Source organism: Cyclopterus lumpus, chromosome 18 (assembly GCF_009769545.1).
Source record: "Cyclopterus lumpus isolate fCycLum1 chromosome 18, fCycLum1.pri, whole genome shotgun sequence".
NCBI lineage: Eukaryota > Metazoa > Chordata > Actinopteri > Perciformes > Cyclopteridae > Cyclopterus > Cyclopterus lumpus.
Window position 1 is genome coordinate 11,320,941 of NC_046983.1, and position 16,951 is coordinate 11,337,891.

Consider the following 16,951-nt stretch of genomic DNA (forward strand, 5'->3'; position numbering starts at 1 on the left):
TGAAGAAGGCAAGTTCCACAGTAAAAAGTGCCTATTGTTCACACAGGGGAAAATATGGGAGGAAACTTTTTACACTTTCCAGCTGCTGGAACTGTCTGAGAGTGTTGCTTTCACTGGTTTTCATCCTAAACTGTCATGCCACACTTTTCCTTTCCATATGTTACCAGAAAACAAACAAGTGATCCTAATAAAGTATCCTATTCATTTTTTATACATAGATATAAATATCACCGTGTCTTTTTCATATTTGTTCTCTCTGTCAGTTGCAGCCAAGTCTGGGCGAGAGCTTTCCTTCCCCTTTGTAGATGAGTAAACTGCAAAACACCTCAGCCTGAATTTGGGGGAAACTTACTGCGGCTTACTCACTTTTGGTTAAAGCGAATCATGAATTAAATATGCTTTCCTTCAACATCAACCAGTGTCGTGAACCTTTTTTTTTTTTTTTATATGCCCGCCAACGTCTCCAAGCAGTAAATGTAGCAGAAACAACTGAGCTATAATTGCATGCTAATATGCTAATATGCAAAAACCTTTCGGGCCATTTAAAGTGCCCGCATTTAAAATGACATTCTCTGTACAAGGACTTTAAAAAGCTTTCATTTCGATTGTTGTGAAGCCATTTAAATGGCATGAAGGTGACGCTAAGCATAACCAGTGAACATGCAGGTAAAAAGCTGCCGTCGACACTGCATCGCTGACATTAATAAAACAGTCTCTCTCGTTCAGGTCGTCAGGTCACTCCGATTTGACAACGTACCTCAGCCTTGTTTAGTGGTGGAATTTGGGCTGTTATACAAAGTGGTAAGGCCTGTCATCCCAATTGTTCTCTATTGTCTTTCCTAAAGCCACTCTGCCTCTCAAGTCCAGACATTGTGAGTGGGTTATGATTGCTTGATTGTTTCCAATTGACTTGTTTAGAGGAAGCTGTTCACATTCACCACATTTTCTCTGGCTGACCAGAGAGTGTCTTTGCACAATGGTGCCATTTGAGATATGCTGGCACGATGAATGCGTATTTTGAAAGTTAAACGCTGTATCAACAAAGACCGGCGATATTACAGATCCAACCAGGACATTGAATTGTTGTCTATCTGTCAATTGATTTCTATTTTTTTCCCCGTCCGTTGGCTTTCAAGTGATGCACTGGATTACTTTAGTATTATGTTACTCAGAAAAAGGAAAGGCAGAGAGCCCCACCACACGGATCTCAACATGGCCACAATGGGATTCAAAACTAACTTGGCCAAATCAAAAATGAAGGTAGAAATAGAATCTCCAATACTCAAATAACAGCTTACTAGAAGTGATTCCTGTGACTTTAAAAGAAGTAGCGGCTGGATTTGCTGGTAAAACCAGCAGATGTTTTTTTTTTCCTCCCTACACCGTGTTTGTTTCTTAGGCTGTGAAACCAAACCGCTCCCTTATTACTCTACCTCACTTCAAATTGGGACCTTACTTTGCCCTCTCTCTCTAATTTCTTAGAGAGAGGGCTGTACTTTTGTTCTAAAACGTTGGCTGCGCTCTCAATACAGGAACACTGCCCCACTCCAGAGCCCATTATCACTTTCACTATCAGGTGAGTGTGGATGCAGGTCCTCGCCAAGTGCATGTTCTCGCTGTGAAACCGATTTGTTGCGACGCGTCTGTGGGACGAGTCCTTCACCTGGATGTGCCAAGTTTGTTGAGTCAGCTCAGGAGAGATAGAGTGTGTGACAGGAGGGAGGGAAGATCGGAGAACGTATTACGACAGATTGTTGCTGAATTTGGGAAAAACAAACAACTATTATATGTGCTGAAATTCATGGTAGGATCTCCATAGGAGGGTCAGTGTGTCTCAAAACTTGGAGACGGACGCCATCTGCTTCAAAGAGTTCGGGCATCATCTCAAACTGCACTGTCTCACAGTTTTGCTGTGAAAATGTAGCGTTACTATGGCGACTGAAGCTGAAACAATCCAAGTGAAAACTGAAACCACCAAGCCACAAATTACACATCTATAACCTATTTTGGCCTCCAAAGATATACAGTGTACTTTTACATGACTGAATCTGCAGTATAATTTGCTGACGTCGTCCTGCATTACTCCTTGAATGTTTCTGGATTGAGACGTCGGTGACCTTTGGCCACACGCATACACACACACACACACACACACACACACACACACACACTTGCACACATACCAGGTTCTCCATTGCGGCCTCTTCTTCCCCGCTTTCCCGGAGGTCCTGCAAAAAAAGTTAAAAAAATACATGTTAGTAATTTATTTTTCTTTTGTTTTATATCAGTTTCATATTGTTCAAGTATTCTCGCATTCTAACCACAATACAGCAGGATGAGGAAGAGACATATTGCCTTTGGATGACAAACACCTTTCAAATCTTAAGGTTCATTAAGTATTTAGGCTCTATTTATACATAAAATGAGGTGGAAAAACAATACACACACTATGTTTCATGCTGTCAACCATGTTTCTTTATCCATTTTTTTCCTTTCAGCACGGATGCCCTGGCTTTTAATTTGTTTACCTAGACAGTGTTTTACAGTTTGCCATTTTTCTTTCAGCGCCATCAATCTGCTAAAGCACAGCTGGAGGAGTAAAACAATTACACGCTTTGCCAGGTTTTACATGTAGAAGACCCTGACTGGGTCTTATTGTATGAAGGTTTAGTTCTCAGTTTGGAAAATGGAAGCATCACTTCCAAAATGATCCATTCCTCCCAGCAATACATGCAGGCTTTTCCAGAGGTTGGCAGCTGGAAACCATTTTTCAGGCATTGGCATTTTTGTTTGCTCTCTGCCCGAAAAAAGCGTGTGCATTGACAATATATTCAAAGAGTAAAGCTATGACTTTTAGACGAGCTGGAAATTAAAAGTTGGGCTCTTATGATTACACAGAAATACACAGGGACTCTCCACTAAATTTGAGAAGGCTTGTCAACTCGCAATGGTTAACATCTAGCAATCAAAATTGCTCTTTCCAATCAACATGAAAAGATTTGTCAGGATAAAAAAAGATTGGAAGTTAATGAAACCAAGAGGAACAATCTTCCCCGTCAGGTTCTGCATCACAGAAAAATATTCAGATCCAATGTCAGGCAGCAACAATGCTGTGAAGAGCTTTATTATGCAAATTGTTTTGGGGACTCTTTAACACCCATACCGTCAAAGAATAAAATGTTGTCGTCATGTTCAGGTTCAACATAATTACACTAGTGTAATAGGGTTGGTGAAATTTTTTTTTTTACTCTTTTATCATCCGCTAAAAGAGTACAAAACAACCATAATAATAACCTACAACGCCCAAACTGTACAGAAATCAGCGTCGGAAATACACGAGGGAAAAGGGCAACACTGGCCGAAAGAAATATAATTTTGCCCCTGATATCACTAGGAGAGGGGCAAAATATGCCCTCATAATTTCCTCGAATAATTATGATAATTTAATGAACTTGTCAAAAACATCGTAGCCTATATGACCCGTGTGCCATGTGGGTGAAGAACCGAATGGAACGCTTGATCAGAACCGGGAACTGGGACTGCGAGTGTGAGGAGAACTGAGGATCAGCGTCACCATCTCAGGTTCAAAAGAAAAAACCCACACACCCAGCCACCATCGAAAAATGGAATATAGATTGGCTTGGGGTGGAGGAAGACAACGAGGGAAAAAAGACACACATTTCTTGCAAGGCATGTCGTTGTCAACCCAGCACAGGTTGAATTATTCTGCGGACTTCATCAAGGGGAGCGACAACGTCAAGAAATACGTGGCCTTTTGTCACCAGGCGACCAAGAGACATGCCATCGCCTACGGTGAGTGATAACTAGTAAAAATCATTTTGAAATTATTTATTTCGCTTTAGCTAGCTCTTGTCACATGTAACATACTATTTTTGTTTTTACAGAACCATGAAGTAATAAGCAATCAGTAAAACTGACTGGTGCCACAGTGGAAGACCTAATGATGATCTCACTGGAGGGACCAGAAGAAGAAGATGCAGCTGGGACAAGGCACCAGGTCAGACCAGCAACTTCTCCAATGGCTCGATGATGATGAACTGGTGCTTTTTGACAAATAAGCCACTCATATATGTATATATTTATTATTTTTCTACACTGTACACTTTTAATTTTCTGAAATTACATTTGCCCCTTTGAATTGAATTAATCTAGTTTTAGCCCTTTTATTGCATTTTGTTTTTGTTTCTTAGTTTTGTCTGTCCTATCTGTATTTCCTGTACTAGGTAGGTACACAAAAAAATCAATAAATATAATTTTGAATTATAAAAAAAGAAATAAAAAAGTTATAATTGTTAATAATAATAATAATAATAGTAATAAGAAATAACCACAAATAAATAAGAATAAAATTGAATATGATATTGAATATTTTCATTTAAATGCCCCCTAAAAAATATGTAAATGTCCTACCCTGACAGAAACCTCAGTATGTCATCAAATAAACATTCCTGCTACCATCTAATAAATCCCTCTATAAGGAAGTGGAATGTTTTAGGACACTCCAGATATGTTACAGGGGTGCAAAATGCAGGATTATATTGCGCAATATATTGCTCTTAGTCCTCAATTTGACCCCACTGTTTGGCTCCACTTCAGCCTCCAACTCTACTCCGATTGGACGGTTTCCAGCATAATGTCAGGCTCTGCCAGCAAAGGGTCCAAGCACAGTTTAAAGTATGTAACCACAGGTGGAGTTTAACTCTCACTTTACTATGATTCACATCAACCCTGGTTTCTCCATAGCTTTGTTTTTCAAGGTTTTAAAAGAAACAGAAGAGGGTTCACTGCACTTGGCCGTCACTTCATTATTGCTCACTTTGAAATGACACTCGACACCTCTCAGAGGAATATTTTGTGTGTCGATACGACGTCCTCCTGATTTTGGTGGTATATTTTTGACAGCTGCAGAGAAACACTCCACACATGGGAGTTGGTGGTCAAGACAAAATACCCAACATTATTTCCAGATATCATCATGATTTACTTTATTTGTCTTAATATTTTTACTCTGATTATAGACTGTAAGGAGAGATACCAAGCAACTATACCAGTGACATTTAAAATGTTGTAGAAATATGCCAAGAAAAATGCTATAAAGTTTCAGTTTATGAAACACAAGAGAAAGAATAACCTAAAGTTCAGGACCAATCAAAGGGAGTTCTCAGATGTTTGTTTTGTTATCAATTAAGACAAAAAGAGAATTATTGTGAAGCTTTTTGTCATAAATAAAATCTATCAGACTCAAACTGGGCCCTGATGTACTGAGAGATCTTAAGCTGCCTGTCAAGGTAAAACCTTATTCATGCTCAAAAACATTGTATTTGGCCTACTATTTTCTCACAGCATCCCAAGTACTGTCATGGAACAGTGGTTTCAGAAGAAATGTGACAGGGAATTTTATGATGAGGGTCAACAACTATGAACACTAGGAACTGCTGAAACCTTTTCAACCTTTTCAACAGCTTTCGAGTCTGAAAGTGAAATAAATCAAAGTGAACGTGACGACGTTCATTCAAATGTCTGGTCGGACAGAGTTTGTGGTCTGACATATGAAAATGGCCCCTGTGGTGTTGTGTATTGTGTTTTAACGTTGTGTTACATGGCGGGTCTTGCATTTTAGAAAGGAAGCAGCGGAAAGCCACATTGTAAGTGCTACTTGGCTTCACATTAAACCATGCTGCTGGTGTGGCTCTATAGATGGCAAAGTCGGTTCAAAACTGTGCTCTAGATACAGTATACTGTACTCTACAACTATTGGTTGGATCATCAACAAACTGTGTACAGACATCCGTGTCCCCAGAGGATAAGTCCAACGGACTTTTCCTTTACCGCCACCACGCAATTTACATTTGTGGTTTGGATTGAAATTGGATGGATTGCCATGAAATTTGATTCAGACATGCATGTCCCCCCCCAAAGGGTGCATTGTAACATTGTGATACATTAATGCCTCAACTAGTTCCAGCATCACATCAAAATTGAAATTTGACCAAAAACATTTAAACTACTGACATTTTCATCAGCCTCATGTGAACTTTGTGTTCAATGCAAATTAGCAAAGGAACGCATGCTAACACTCCACAGACTCAACTGAATACACCGCTATGTCCAAGGACATTTAAGTATATTCAAGATTGAGGTTATTCATGTGAGAGCAGTGATACATATGTTTTTCACATAAAAGTTGACACTCTGGTCACATACAATCAACCATATAACTTAACGAACATAGTATCTGTTAATATGATGGTAACCGATTGTGATTGAACGTCACCAGATTAGAAGTGAGAGCAGCATGGACCCATCAGCACAATGTTTTCAAGTCTTATTCATAATCTGCTTTTGTAGGAACAGTAAAAATACACAAGACTGTTTACAATCCCACATAGGTTTTTTGTCTGAAATACTGAAAGAAGTTTTAATTTTAATGCTATTTGGCAGAAAAGAATCCCATGTAATTGGCAGTATTGTGTAACATGCGGTTTGAAGCCATGGCTGTATTGCTGTGAGTACTTTTGCTCATGCTGTTCATTACAACATTGATTCAAAGTTACGGATTGCCCAGACATAATACATTTTGTGTTTATATTTCATGCATTTGAGACACAAAAGCATTTTAATTCTACCCATCATCCATACAATATATATTTGCTCTGAACAGCTAAACGAACTGCAGCTCTGCTCTATTTCTCTTTTTCCTCCAAATCAATCAGTTTTAATTGAACCAGCCTTGGGAACTGACTCATTAACAATACCAGTATTGTTTCAGAGCTTGATGTACACAATCAGACCACTCAATGGTTCTCTCGCAAAGTAATACAGCCATTCCTCAGACTAAAGGTTATGCCAAAAATAGCAAACTGGGTACCAGCTACAACCTCCAAAGTAAATCAGGTTTGAAGAGAATTGGCGTTAGACTTCTCAGCATGTTTGAGATATAGTTTGCATTGTCCCATGTTAAAATGTCCAATCCATGATTATCTGAACCGCTTATCCTATCCAGGATGCTAAAATGCCATCCGCACTCATACAGTGTTGCAGTGGGTACAAACAAACAAAAAACAAACACCTGCTTATTAAAAACTTAGTGCCAAACATAGAACGATTTCATATTTGATTCACGACACATTTTCAATTTAAAACTAGTTTTCCTTGCTGTCATCCTAAATTGTAGACCACCACCCTATTTCATGAATGCCACATGCTGACCTAACTGTTGTAACAAAAAATGGTACAGAATGAAAAAAAATGTCATTGCAATTCAATAATTCTAGTGCCAATGTTTTAGGAAACTGACATGACATTGTTTTGCTGGCGTAAATTCTACTCAGCATCTTGGATTTTGTTTCATAAAAAAGACCTATGCACACTTTTGTATGCTTTTCTAGAAACACTCAACTTCAACTCCCAGTTGAAATATATCTCAGAGATATTAATTTATAACATTTGTAAAATGTCTTTATTCATTTTCAGCACTATCTTCTTTTATCAAGGGTACAGTATTTTGGGCCATCTCAATGGGCCTCCACACTAGGCTCATAACTGGGAGCTTTGGTGAAATGTTCAGAATATTTCTCCAAAAGTCTGATGATCAATGTCTTTACAAGCATTCCATGGATTTAGGAAGATTTAGTCAAAATGGACTTTAATATAGTCCATTTAAACCCACAACATGGATGGATAAGTTTATTAAACCTGGCAACTATTGGGTATCTAGGTCAACGGAACTAAAGCTGCACAAAACCTGGCTTCCTAATGTACAATCATTTATTACTTTACAAGTATATTTTTGTGGAAACGTCTGGCAAAGGGGACAACAATTTTGATCCAACATCCTTATTACTCTGCATGACAATGAATAAATCAATACATAAAAGGATAATTCATTAAACATCGGTTCCACTGTCCAAGGGGAAAAATGCAAATTGAACCACCATTTTACGATCAGCCCCAACTTTATGTCACTGCTGTCGTCATCTGAAAGGGGATGTGTATTGTTGTCAAAACAGCAAACTCACACAGCCTTGCACGCATTTGGGAATATGTGCACGTTTACAGAACTATGTAGAGAAAATATTCTCCTCACAAGATGTCAAGCCTGCAATTTATTCCCCTCAAGAGCTCTCGGTGAAACCTCACAGACAATAGCGAAGATTACTTTTAAATACTAAGAATGTGTGTGTCCAATGCAGCAGTTCAGCGGTTTGCAACTTTTTTTTGTCCCACAATCCTGTCATATCAGATATTCAAATACCCCATCCGTGACACATTTCAACCATTAATACATTACTTATAGCTATCCATCTCCACAACTTCCCCTTTACTATTAGCTATTTTAAACATTTATCCTTCACTTAACTGTTTTAACTTTTCAGCTTGCTTTCAAACAAGTTTCATGCACTCTCAACAGGTGGTGTTCAGTTGTTACATCTGACTCCAATCATACATTTTTATCTTCACAATTAGTTGAGCTACTTCAAAATCGCTCCCCTTTGCCAAAAGATCATAAACTCATGTTTACTGAGTTAATAACTCAAGTAGGAAGTCATTTTCTCATAGACTTCAGTGGAGTTGTCCCCTGATATATGATAAAGAAGACAGGTTTCAGACACTTTGGCATTGGCTTCACTTTTCAGAACCATTTGTTACCAACTTGGTGCAAGTACCCTTGGTTAGAAAGCACTACTGTAGTTTATTATTCTCTGTATGCACTCAATAAGTTGCGTGAAGTTGTGTGCTCCTGATTTAGCTCATCACATGTATATCCAACTACTGGTTGTAACTCTCTTTGGAGGTTACAAAAGTTTAACTTTGCAATTAAACTGCACCTGTGTTTCTTCGGCAAAACTCCCAATTTAAAAATCGGAAGTCCAACACAGTCAACAGACAACAGGAGGACGAGATGAAGATCTGGACTGTGTCTCATCCAGATTATAACTCCTCTTGAGGTTTTCAGTCTGGGCATTGCTGAGAGTAAAAGGAAGGTCCCCTTGAACTTGTGACCCAGCAAACTCGCTCCGGAAAGGAACCCCTTTGTACTCCGAATGACCGTAACTACTTTTACTAATCCTTTAATGTCCTCAAACCCTTTCCATTTAAGAAAGATGAAGAGACAGAAAGCAGAACAAATGGAACTTGGTTCCGCAGTTTTCAATTACAAGACATAAAATTGAGAGTCCATGCCAGTGTTGTTGTCAGTATGTTAAAGTTGAAACTAGTTCACAGTACCAACAGGACACTTGTTAATGTCAGATAGTCCCAGGACATCGCCCCAACACAAATCTGAAACTAATTATATGAAGCAGCGTTCATTATGACGCAGAGAGCAACAACTGATTAAAAAAGAAATGAATGATGCGTACTTTCTGCAAGCGTTACTATGTGTGTACACTCAGTAGTGATCAGAGGTTGTTATCAACTTGAAATGAATTAATTTCTAAACCCATCCCTAATGGATATGGCAATTTCGTGCCTGTGTGTGTGAGTTTGTCGGTTGGTTTCTACGCTCTGTTTGTCCAGATGCCAGTTATCAGCTCATTAAACCCTGAATCCATCCGTTATGATGTGAGGAATTTGTCTGTCGCTGCAGGCCCCATTAACACTGCGTAAGGCAGATTGAACTGGTATTAAAAATGCATCTCTCCCCTCACACCACCACAATAAAATAGACTTGCCCGGTGCTGCACTGATTGCGGACAATGTAAGTGCTTTTTTCACTTGAGTCTCTGCATTAATTGAGTTGTTGCAGTCCTGCAGTGGACATTTTACACCTAACACCAAAACAAAGACACACACAGACATAGTCATACACTCTTAACAAATGGTTCCAAGGACAGAAAAGCATTTCACAATAAGCAGCTCTTCTCTAGTTCTTTGTCAAACACACACTCATAGAAGACAAATGACACAAGTACGACTATAGCTGGCAGGCACGCATGGATCATCTACGTTTTTCCTTTGGTTCAGTGTCAAGGCTCGAACACTCCTGAGGAGGAAGCAGGGCCTTTGAGAGAGCCTTTTCATCACCTTCAGAGATCAATGTGTTTTCCTCTGGCAACAGGCTGAGTGCTGGGATACTTGAGACCCACCCTGTGCACTACACACTGCAATTATCCTTCCCACAGTACTGCCTGCGGTTGTGATGGAAGCACAACTGACTCTGTCAGTAATAAGCCAATCGATTGGCCAAGTCCCATCGCTTTATGTTGCGAGTTAAATTGGTGAAAGCGGCCCTAGCAGAGAGCTTCGCTGTAGACTTAGGACACCGCTAGTAACAGAAGGTTGTTCATGAGTGTTACTTTTAGGAAACTTTGTAATCTTAACTGGAAATATGAAAACAAATTGAAAAAATCCCAACAATTTCATGTGTGAAAAATGAAAACGGGAAACACGAGAGCCCAGTTTGGCCTAGCCAGGCCAGGCGGAAGTGTAATCCACAGAGAAAATGAATGGTTTCCAAGTTATATCTTGGCAAAACACTCATGGATGCACAGCGGCTGAGAAATCTACCAGATAAATAAACCCCAATTTTAATTGTCAAGAAAAACTGGCCATTGAAAGCAGTCTGCATGTTCAGCAGCTTGCATATTGTCCTCCAAGAGAACCACTAGGTGTTGGAAGCATGTTAACAGAAACATCAGCAGCCAATATCTTATCGACAAAAGGTCTCAAAGGTGTTATTTGTGGAATCTGATTTGCACAAGCACGCATATTAAACACTGAGGAAGAGCCAAGACTAGAAGTTAATGAATCCACTCAGCGTGTGCATGCAGAGGGGAAAGCAACCTCAGCCTAACCTAGCATTGATTAGCTACAGTCAGTGACTGATTTAAGCTTCCGACCTGATAGTCAGTCAATATCCCTTATGTAAATACCTACTGTGCTTATTTTAGTAGGTCATTTGATCATTCCAGACGGTAGAATCCTGATTTATCCTTTTGAAAAGGGACTTGATGGCATCCAGATGAGCACAATGACACGTGGCAATGTGACTCCTTCCTTGGGAAGAGGCAACGGTTGCTTTTGAAGCTGACCATGGGTGTGTTTGATGAATATTGTACAAGGCATACCGATGGCGATATGCGCAGTATTGCATAGATCTGTGTGTGTGTCTTCTTCTATGTGCGCATTGGGTTGCTTAAATAGCTGCAAGAGCATTTCTGGTCACTGAAAGAAATTGTCAACCGAGATGCCAAAAGGCAAATGGGACATACAGTGCATGGTTAGCATGAAATGATCCCCCTCTTGTTCAAGTTCAAATGAAATACTTTATCTGTGTTCAAGACTTCTGTGGCTATTGGATGTCACATTGAAATCATGTGTAACCCTATACCTGCTGCTAACGGATGACATGACTGCTGGCTGACCTCATCATTGTCAGGGATGTGTGAGCCAGTATGTGCTGTGTGCGTATGTGTCTGTGGTGCGTGTGCGGATGGATTTAGAGAAGCAGAGCTATACAACATGGACCACAGGGCCCCAAACTGCCCGAGGAAAGTCATTGCAGTTCCTCAACCAGGATAAAGTCACTGGAGTAAAGCCAACTGCGTGCTATTCAAAAATGTTAATATAAATCATTTCAATAGACTGGCATACAGTAAGGTATACTCTCCACCCAAATAACTATCCACTAACACTGGTTGTGCACCACAAGTAAAGTTTCTTTAAATATTTGCTTCTTTGGGATTATGCATAACAAATACCATGTACTTTCATATTGTATCATACTTTATTTATGTATTGTCATGTAATCAGGGCCCGAGCACCGACAACAACGGGCCAGCGAAGGCCCTGTTGAAACCGTCATGTTCCTTTTTTTTCCTTTTCATATTCTGCCAATTCAATTGCCCTTTTGGGGGCTTTATTATATAAAAAGTATTTTGGAACCATGCTCTAAGCCAGGGGTGGGCAAACTACGGCCCGCGGGCCGGATCCGGCCCGTTGGGCGTTTTGATCCGGCCCGCCGAGTATTATGAATTATAAATTATAGTAAAGACCGCTGTCACGCTTCGTACTTCGGGCTGCGTGTGCGCGCTCCTGCAGCAGAACACGGCAGGTTAAAGAGCGCCGTCACGCTTTCTGCTGCAGCAGAGCGCGCACACAAACAGACTGAAAGAGCTGAGCAATAAATGAACATTAAGAAACATCGATGCTGGTCTGTTGCCATCATCGTGCTTCAGGAAACTCAAGTCGGGAACGGAGAAGCGTCACAGCGCTGCGTGCCGTGCTTTCTGCTGGCGTGTCAGCCTGCTGCTCGGTGCTCACGTCCTATGCTGTGCTAACTTCTTTTTTTTTATCAAAGTTGTAAAAATGTTTCACCTCGAGATGGCACCGGCTCGTTGCAGATAAACAAGCTCACGGCTCCCACTAATTCAGCGTAGTGGTGAGTTGTATTTTTATGCCGGTCGTATCATTTTATTACGTCATATTTATTGCCCACACTGTGAAGGCCGGTCCGTGAAAATATTGTCTGACACGAAACCGGTCCGTGGCTCAAAAAAGGTTGGGGACCGCTGCTATAGATGACAGTGACCACATAAAATAGAACTTTTAGGATTTTCTAAAGATTTATTTATTTACCTATTAGTAAGTTTGGCTATTGGGGAGTAAAACTTCTTAGCTACTTGCCCAGATTGTCAAGCCCTGTACTGCGACAGAATACGTGCTGTGTTGTTTAACCCAAATTTAATAATAAAAATGTGATATTTTAGCCCCCCATAGAAGTCTCTTGGCCACACCCATTGATCTCAACGACCGATTGCCTTGAAATTTGACACATATGTCCGGTTGTGTCTGCTCTACACAAAAGTCAATCGGAGCATTAAGCTCCACCGAAATTCCATTTTCTGCCATCTTGAATTTCGTGAAAAACCCATCATTGCGAACTCTTCTTACACTGATTGATACCAAATTTGCTGTGGGTCATTATTGGATCAATGTCATCAAAAGATATCGCTCTGGGGGCGTTATTTGGGGAGAACCCTTTCCCACTACCTAGCCCTTGCTACTTGTGGCGCCTTAGCTCAGGCCAGGAACATCTTCCTAGTCTGTCTTCCATCTGATTTCAACGCCACACCTGTAAAGGTTTTTGGCTGCATCTTGCACAGCTGCCACGCCACAGACAGACAGACACCTCGCAAAGTACTCCAAAATCTCCTCTGTGGTAGTTCCTGCTGCAGTGGGTATCTCCAGTAACACATTTTGCCTTGATGACTCACACACACAGCATGGGCAGTCATATTGTTGCTGCTTGTAACAATGGCAATAGGATGATTGTCTTTTATCTTTAACTAACACATTGAAAGAGAATTTGACATGAATATGTGAAGCTATTTCAGACCAAGTTTTCAGGGGCTTTATAGTGTTTTGTTTTTTTAATGCACAAACCTCAGGCATGGTATAACACCACAAAAACCTTTAGAAAGACCTTTGATCTAAAATAATACTGCTACTAACCTGCAATTTCACTGGGGTTTCCATCCCCTTTGATTTGCCCATTATGGTTATGAGTGCAATATTGTTTTTTCTCTACACTTAACTATATTTCATCCCCACAGCTTCATAGGGCTTGCCTTTCACTATCTTTCAACTGATCTGCCAGCCTTGGTGGTCTAAGGCTGGTGTTTACTTGAGCATTGCATGACCTATGTTGGATTATTCCTGCAACAGTTTGAGTACGCATGCGTGACGGGTACAGGCTCTTATGTCATAGATACCCTATCTTGTCAACAGCAAAGGAAAATGTATGATAGAGAGGCTGTAATGAGAAGGGGGCGGAAGAGACGCTGGGAGGGAGATCTCTTAGTAGAAAAGAGGGATGAAAGATTTAGGAGCAAAATGGAAAGCTAAGAGTCTGTGTTTTAAGTCTGCTGCGTGAAGTTGTTGAATTCACTGTTCATATAAAACTCCTCAAGTCAGGGCAGATGTTACGGTTGTTACACTCTGGCAATGTACGTTGGACATGAAATGACAGCGGAGGGATCTTTTTATCATTTCAAATGAAAGAATGATTAAGTCTGAAGCTAGGATTTCATCAAACTAATAATGCTCCACTGAAGTTTCAAAACTGCCTTCACTAAAGACGAGTGCCAATTTAGCCCTCTGCTCGGCACATGCTGCAGAAAATACAATATAATCTTTCCATTTAGCACTCCAGTGAATAGAATAATAGTGCAGTATGTCACATCAGCTATGGTATTATCTATTAAATATAAAGTCCAGCCTAAGAATGCAGGGAGGCCTCAACTTGACAGACCAGCGGGTGCAGACAGACTGAGATGGGAGGTTGATGTTTCAGTAGGGCAGGTAGGTGTACAGTTACCACAAACAACATCTGGGTATCAGACCAACTAATCAGCTGCCTGTCTGTCTGCACGTACATGACTAAAACATGAACAAAGAAAAGTGAATGTTAATTAACTTTTAAGGCCTTTACACACACGATGGATAAATAAATAAATAAAATGGTCAAATACACACCTGAAATACAACACTATTCTTACTAGCAGCGTTGCAAATGTACGACAGTTGCAACACTTTTTCAATAAAAGGTTATAGATTTTCCCAGCCAGAGTACTAACTACCGGGATCCTCTCTAGCTAGAGCAGCATATGACAGTGATTTTGAGTTATTTCTGGTAAACAGTTATGCAGTGTATATGTCTTTTACTGTGTAGGTAAGAAGCTAATGAGTGGATCTGGTATATGCTACCTTTGTCAAAGTTAAAAATAGTTATAAAGGTTGCCGTCTCGGACTACAGAGGAGCCTCCCTTTTGTTGCGTGCGATTTGACACACCACAGAAAACAGTGATATTTATCCTCTAAATTGGGAGCTGTCAGCCAGCTCCCAATTTATTTTCCCAACTCAGGAAACCCCTCTACAAGGCTCTCTGTGACTGTGCATCTCTCCTTCAGTTTCCGAAAGACATCCCCAAAACAACTAAATCCAAACTAACCACTATTATTAGAAATGATTACAGACCACAAAGTATGGCAATCTTGCCTCTATGGACTTGCAATGATGTAAACAAAGATACATCAAGAACAGAAAACATGCAGCTAGAGTGCAATTCTGAGTGGAAATAAATTAGTGGGAAAAACACTGCAAATGAACACGGCTCCTGTTTTTCTCACCTCTGTCAATGTTTACTTTTAACAAACACAAACCACTGCAACTTCACTTACTTTTGTGAGCCAAAGCAATCACAGTTTCAAGCAAGACCTTCTTCCGGAGCTGAGTCATGGCCGATAACAACAGGCTTTATATACACCTTGTACATTTTTACTGCAGAACATGATGTAAAAGCAATTTTGCAGTCAGGGGAGTCTTATAAAAAAGTTAATTCCATCTTCTTACCTTGTTGAAACATTTATCCACCAAGTTGTTCCACGGAAGTTGCCCAATCCTACACACATTACAGCTCAATCTAAAAGTCAAGTACGAAAGGATTTACACAGAAAATATCAGACCGTCGGTTGTTAGTTTATGCAGTAATTTCCCTCTTTTCCCCTCTTGGGGCAAATTGCCATTATTAAAGAAATAGTTCTACATTTCTTTTAAAGGTTTCTTTTCGGGTTTTTTTCTCAGACTTAGACGTAAATGTGAATCTACAGCTTGAAGCCGGTTAGCCTAGCTTAGACTGGAAATGGAGGAAAAACAGTGAGCCTGGCTTTCTCCGAAGTTTCAAAAATTCATCTCCCAGCACTTCTTAATCTTAATAACTATTCTTACAGACTATTTCTTCTTCAGGCACAGCGACTAAACTACCTCAAGTCAACCCTGGTTGCAAAAGGTGCAACAGGTTAGCCAACTCATTATATATATATAAATTGGATTCTCCCATAGTCTCGTATTGGGAGCTACTCTGATCACATTCAGATCATTTGCTGATCACATCACAGGTGCAATCACTAGTAATCCAATCACAGGCCCCATTATGTGCATCAGTAGTGTACAGCGTGAATAGCTGACACAAAAAAAAGATGTTCAGTCAATAAGGCATGTGCAAATATGTGTTAACCTGCTAAAAATATAAGATAGGGTTAAGACTGGGAAGCACAAAAGTTGTGGGTTAAAGCGGTGACTCAATGAAAGCCTTCAGTTATGTATGACGTTGGGAATTCTCAATGGGCCATGGAGATGAGAATGACCCAACTCAGCATGCTACAACCAAAATACACAATCAGACCAAGCTAGCTGAAAAGTGCAAGCGATATTGTATTTCATGACATCTACTGTGGAAATTGCCACAAGGACAAGGACTCAGCTACAGCACCGGCTGTCTTGTGAAGCTCATGGTTTGTTTCATGACTCAAATGTTAAGGAAGAGGAGGCACTTGGCTGAGATGATTTAAATAATGTTGGGATATCCCGTATGATCTGTCCCAGACCGAAGGTGAGCCTGTGTATGTCTGAGTTGCCACCAAGGTAAATAGAAAAGCTTATCTGTGTCTGATGGAGTGCGGTGCACGTTACTTGACTTTTATGAAGACAGTGGTGACACTGAAAATGGCATATATCAAGCTCTTGTGAACTGTCTGGAAAAGCATGAATTTGATATTAGACACATCACAGCATATTCAACAGATAATGCTAATGTCAACTTTAGAAAAGACCACTGTGTTAACCATTTATTTAGCAGTGCCAACAATGACATTCTGCAATCTAATTGCCCAGAAAATCCAGCACGTAAAACCTGCGAGCACATCTGAGACCATCTGTCAGTGGATGATGAGTCACATGTTAGAAACATCTACATCATGTAACGTAAGGTGTCTTTGGCTTTGCAAAAGGACAAAGGACCGCTTGAATCAGTCAAGAGCAGCACAAAAAATCCATGGAAAAAGTAAACTTGGTGAGTCATGATGCCCCTCTTTTTCACTTTGTGCATTTGCAGTATTTCTATGTTTTTCTTTTGCTGGAAAATTGGGA

The 16,951-nt window shown here is 40.2% G+C and overlaps 1 protein-coding gene across 1 annotated transcript in view; it reads right to left on the reverse strand.

The window, feature by feature from the left end:
- Nucleotides 1-16,951, reverse strand: part of LOC117747738 (collagen alpha-1(XXV) chain) — a 131,644-nt gene that overhangs the window by 52,453 nt on the left and 62,240 nt on the right. The window contains exon 3 of the mRNA XM_034557171.1: nucleotides 2,184-2,228. Coding sequence (XP_034413062.1) covers nucleotides 2,184-2,228 — 45 coding nt within the window. The remainder of the gene's footprint in view (nucleotides 1-2,183; nucleotides 2,229-16,951) is intronic.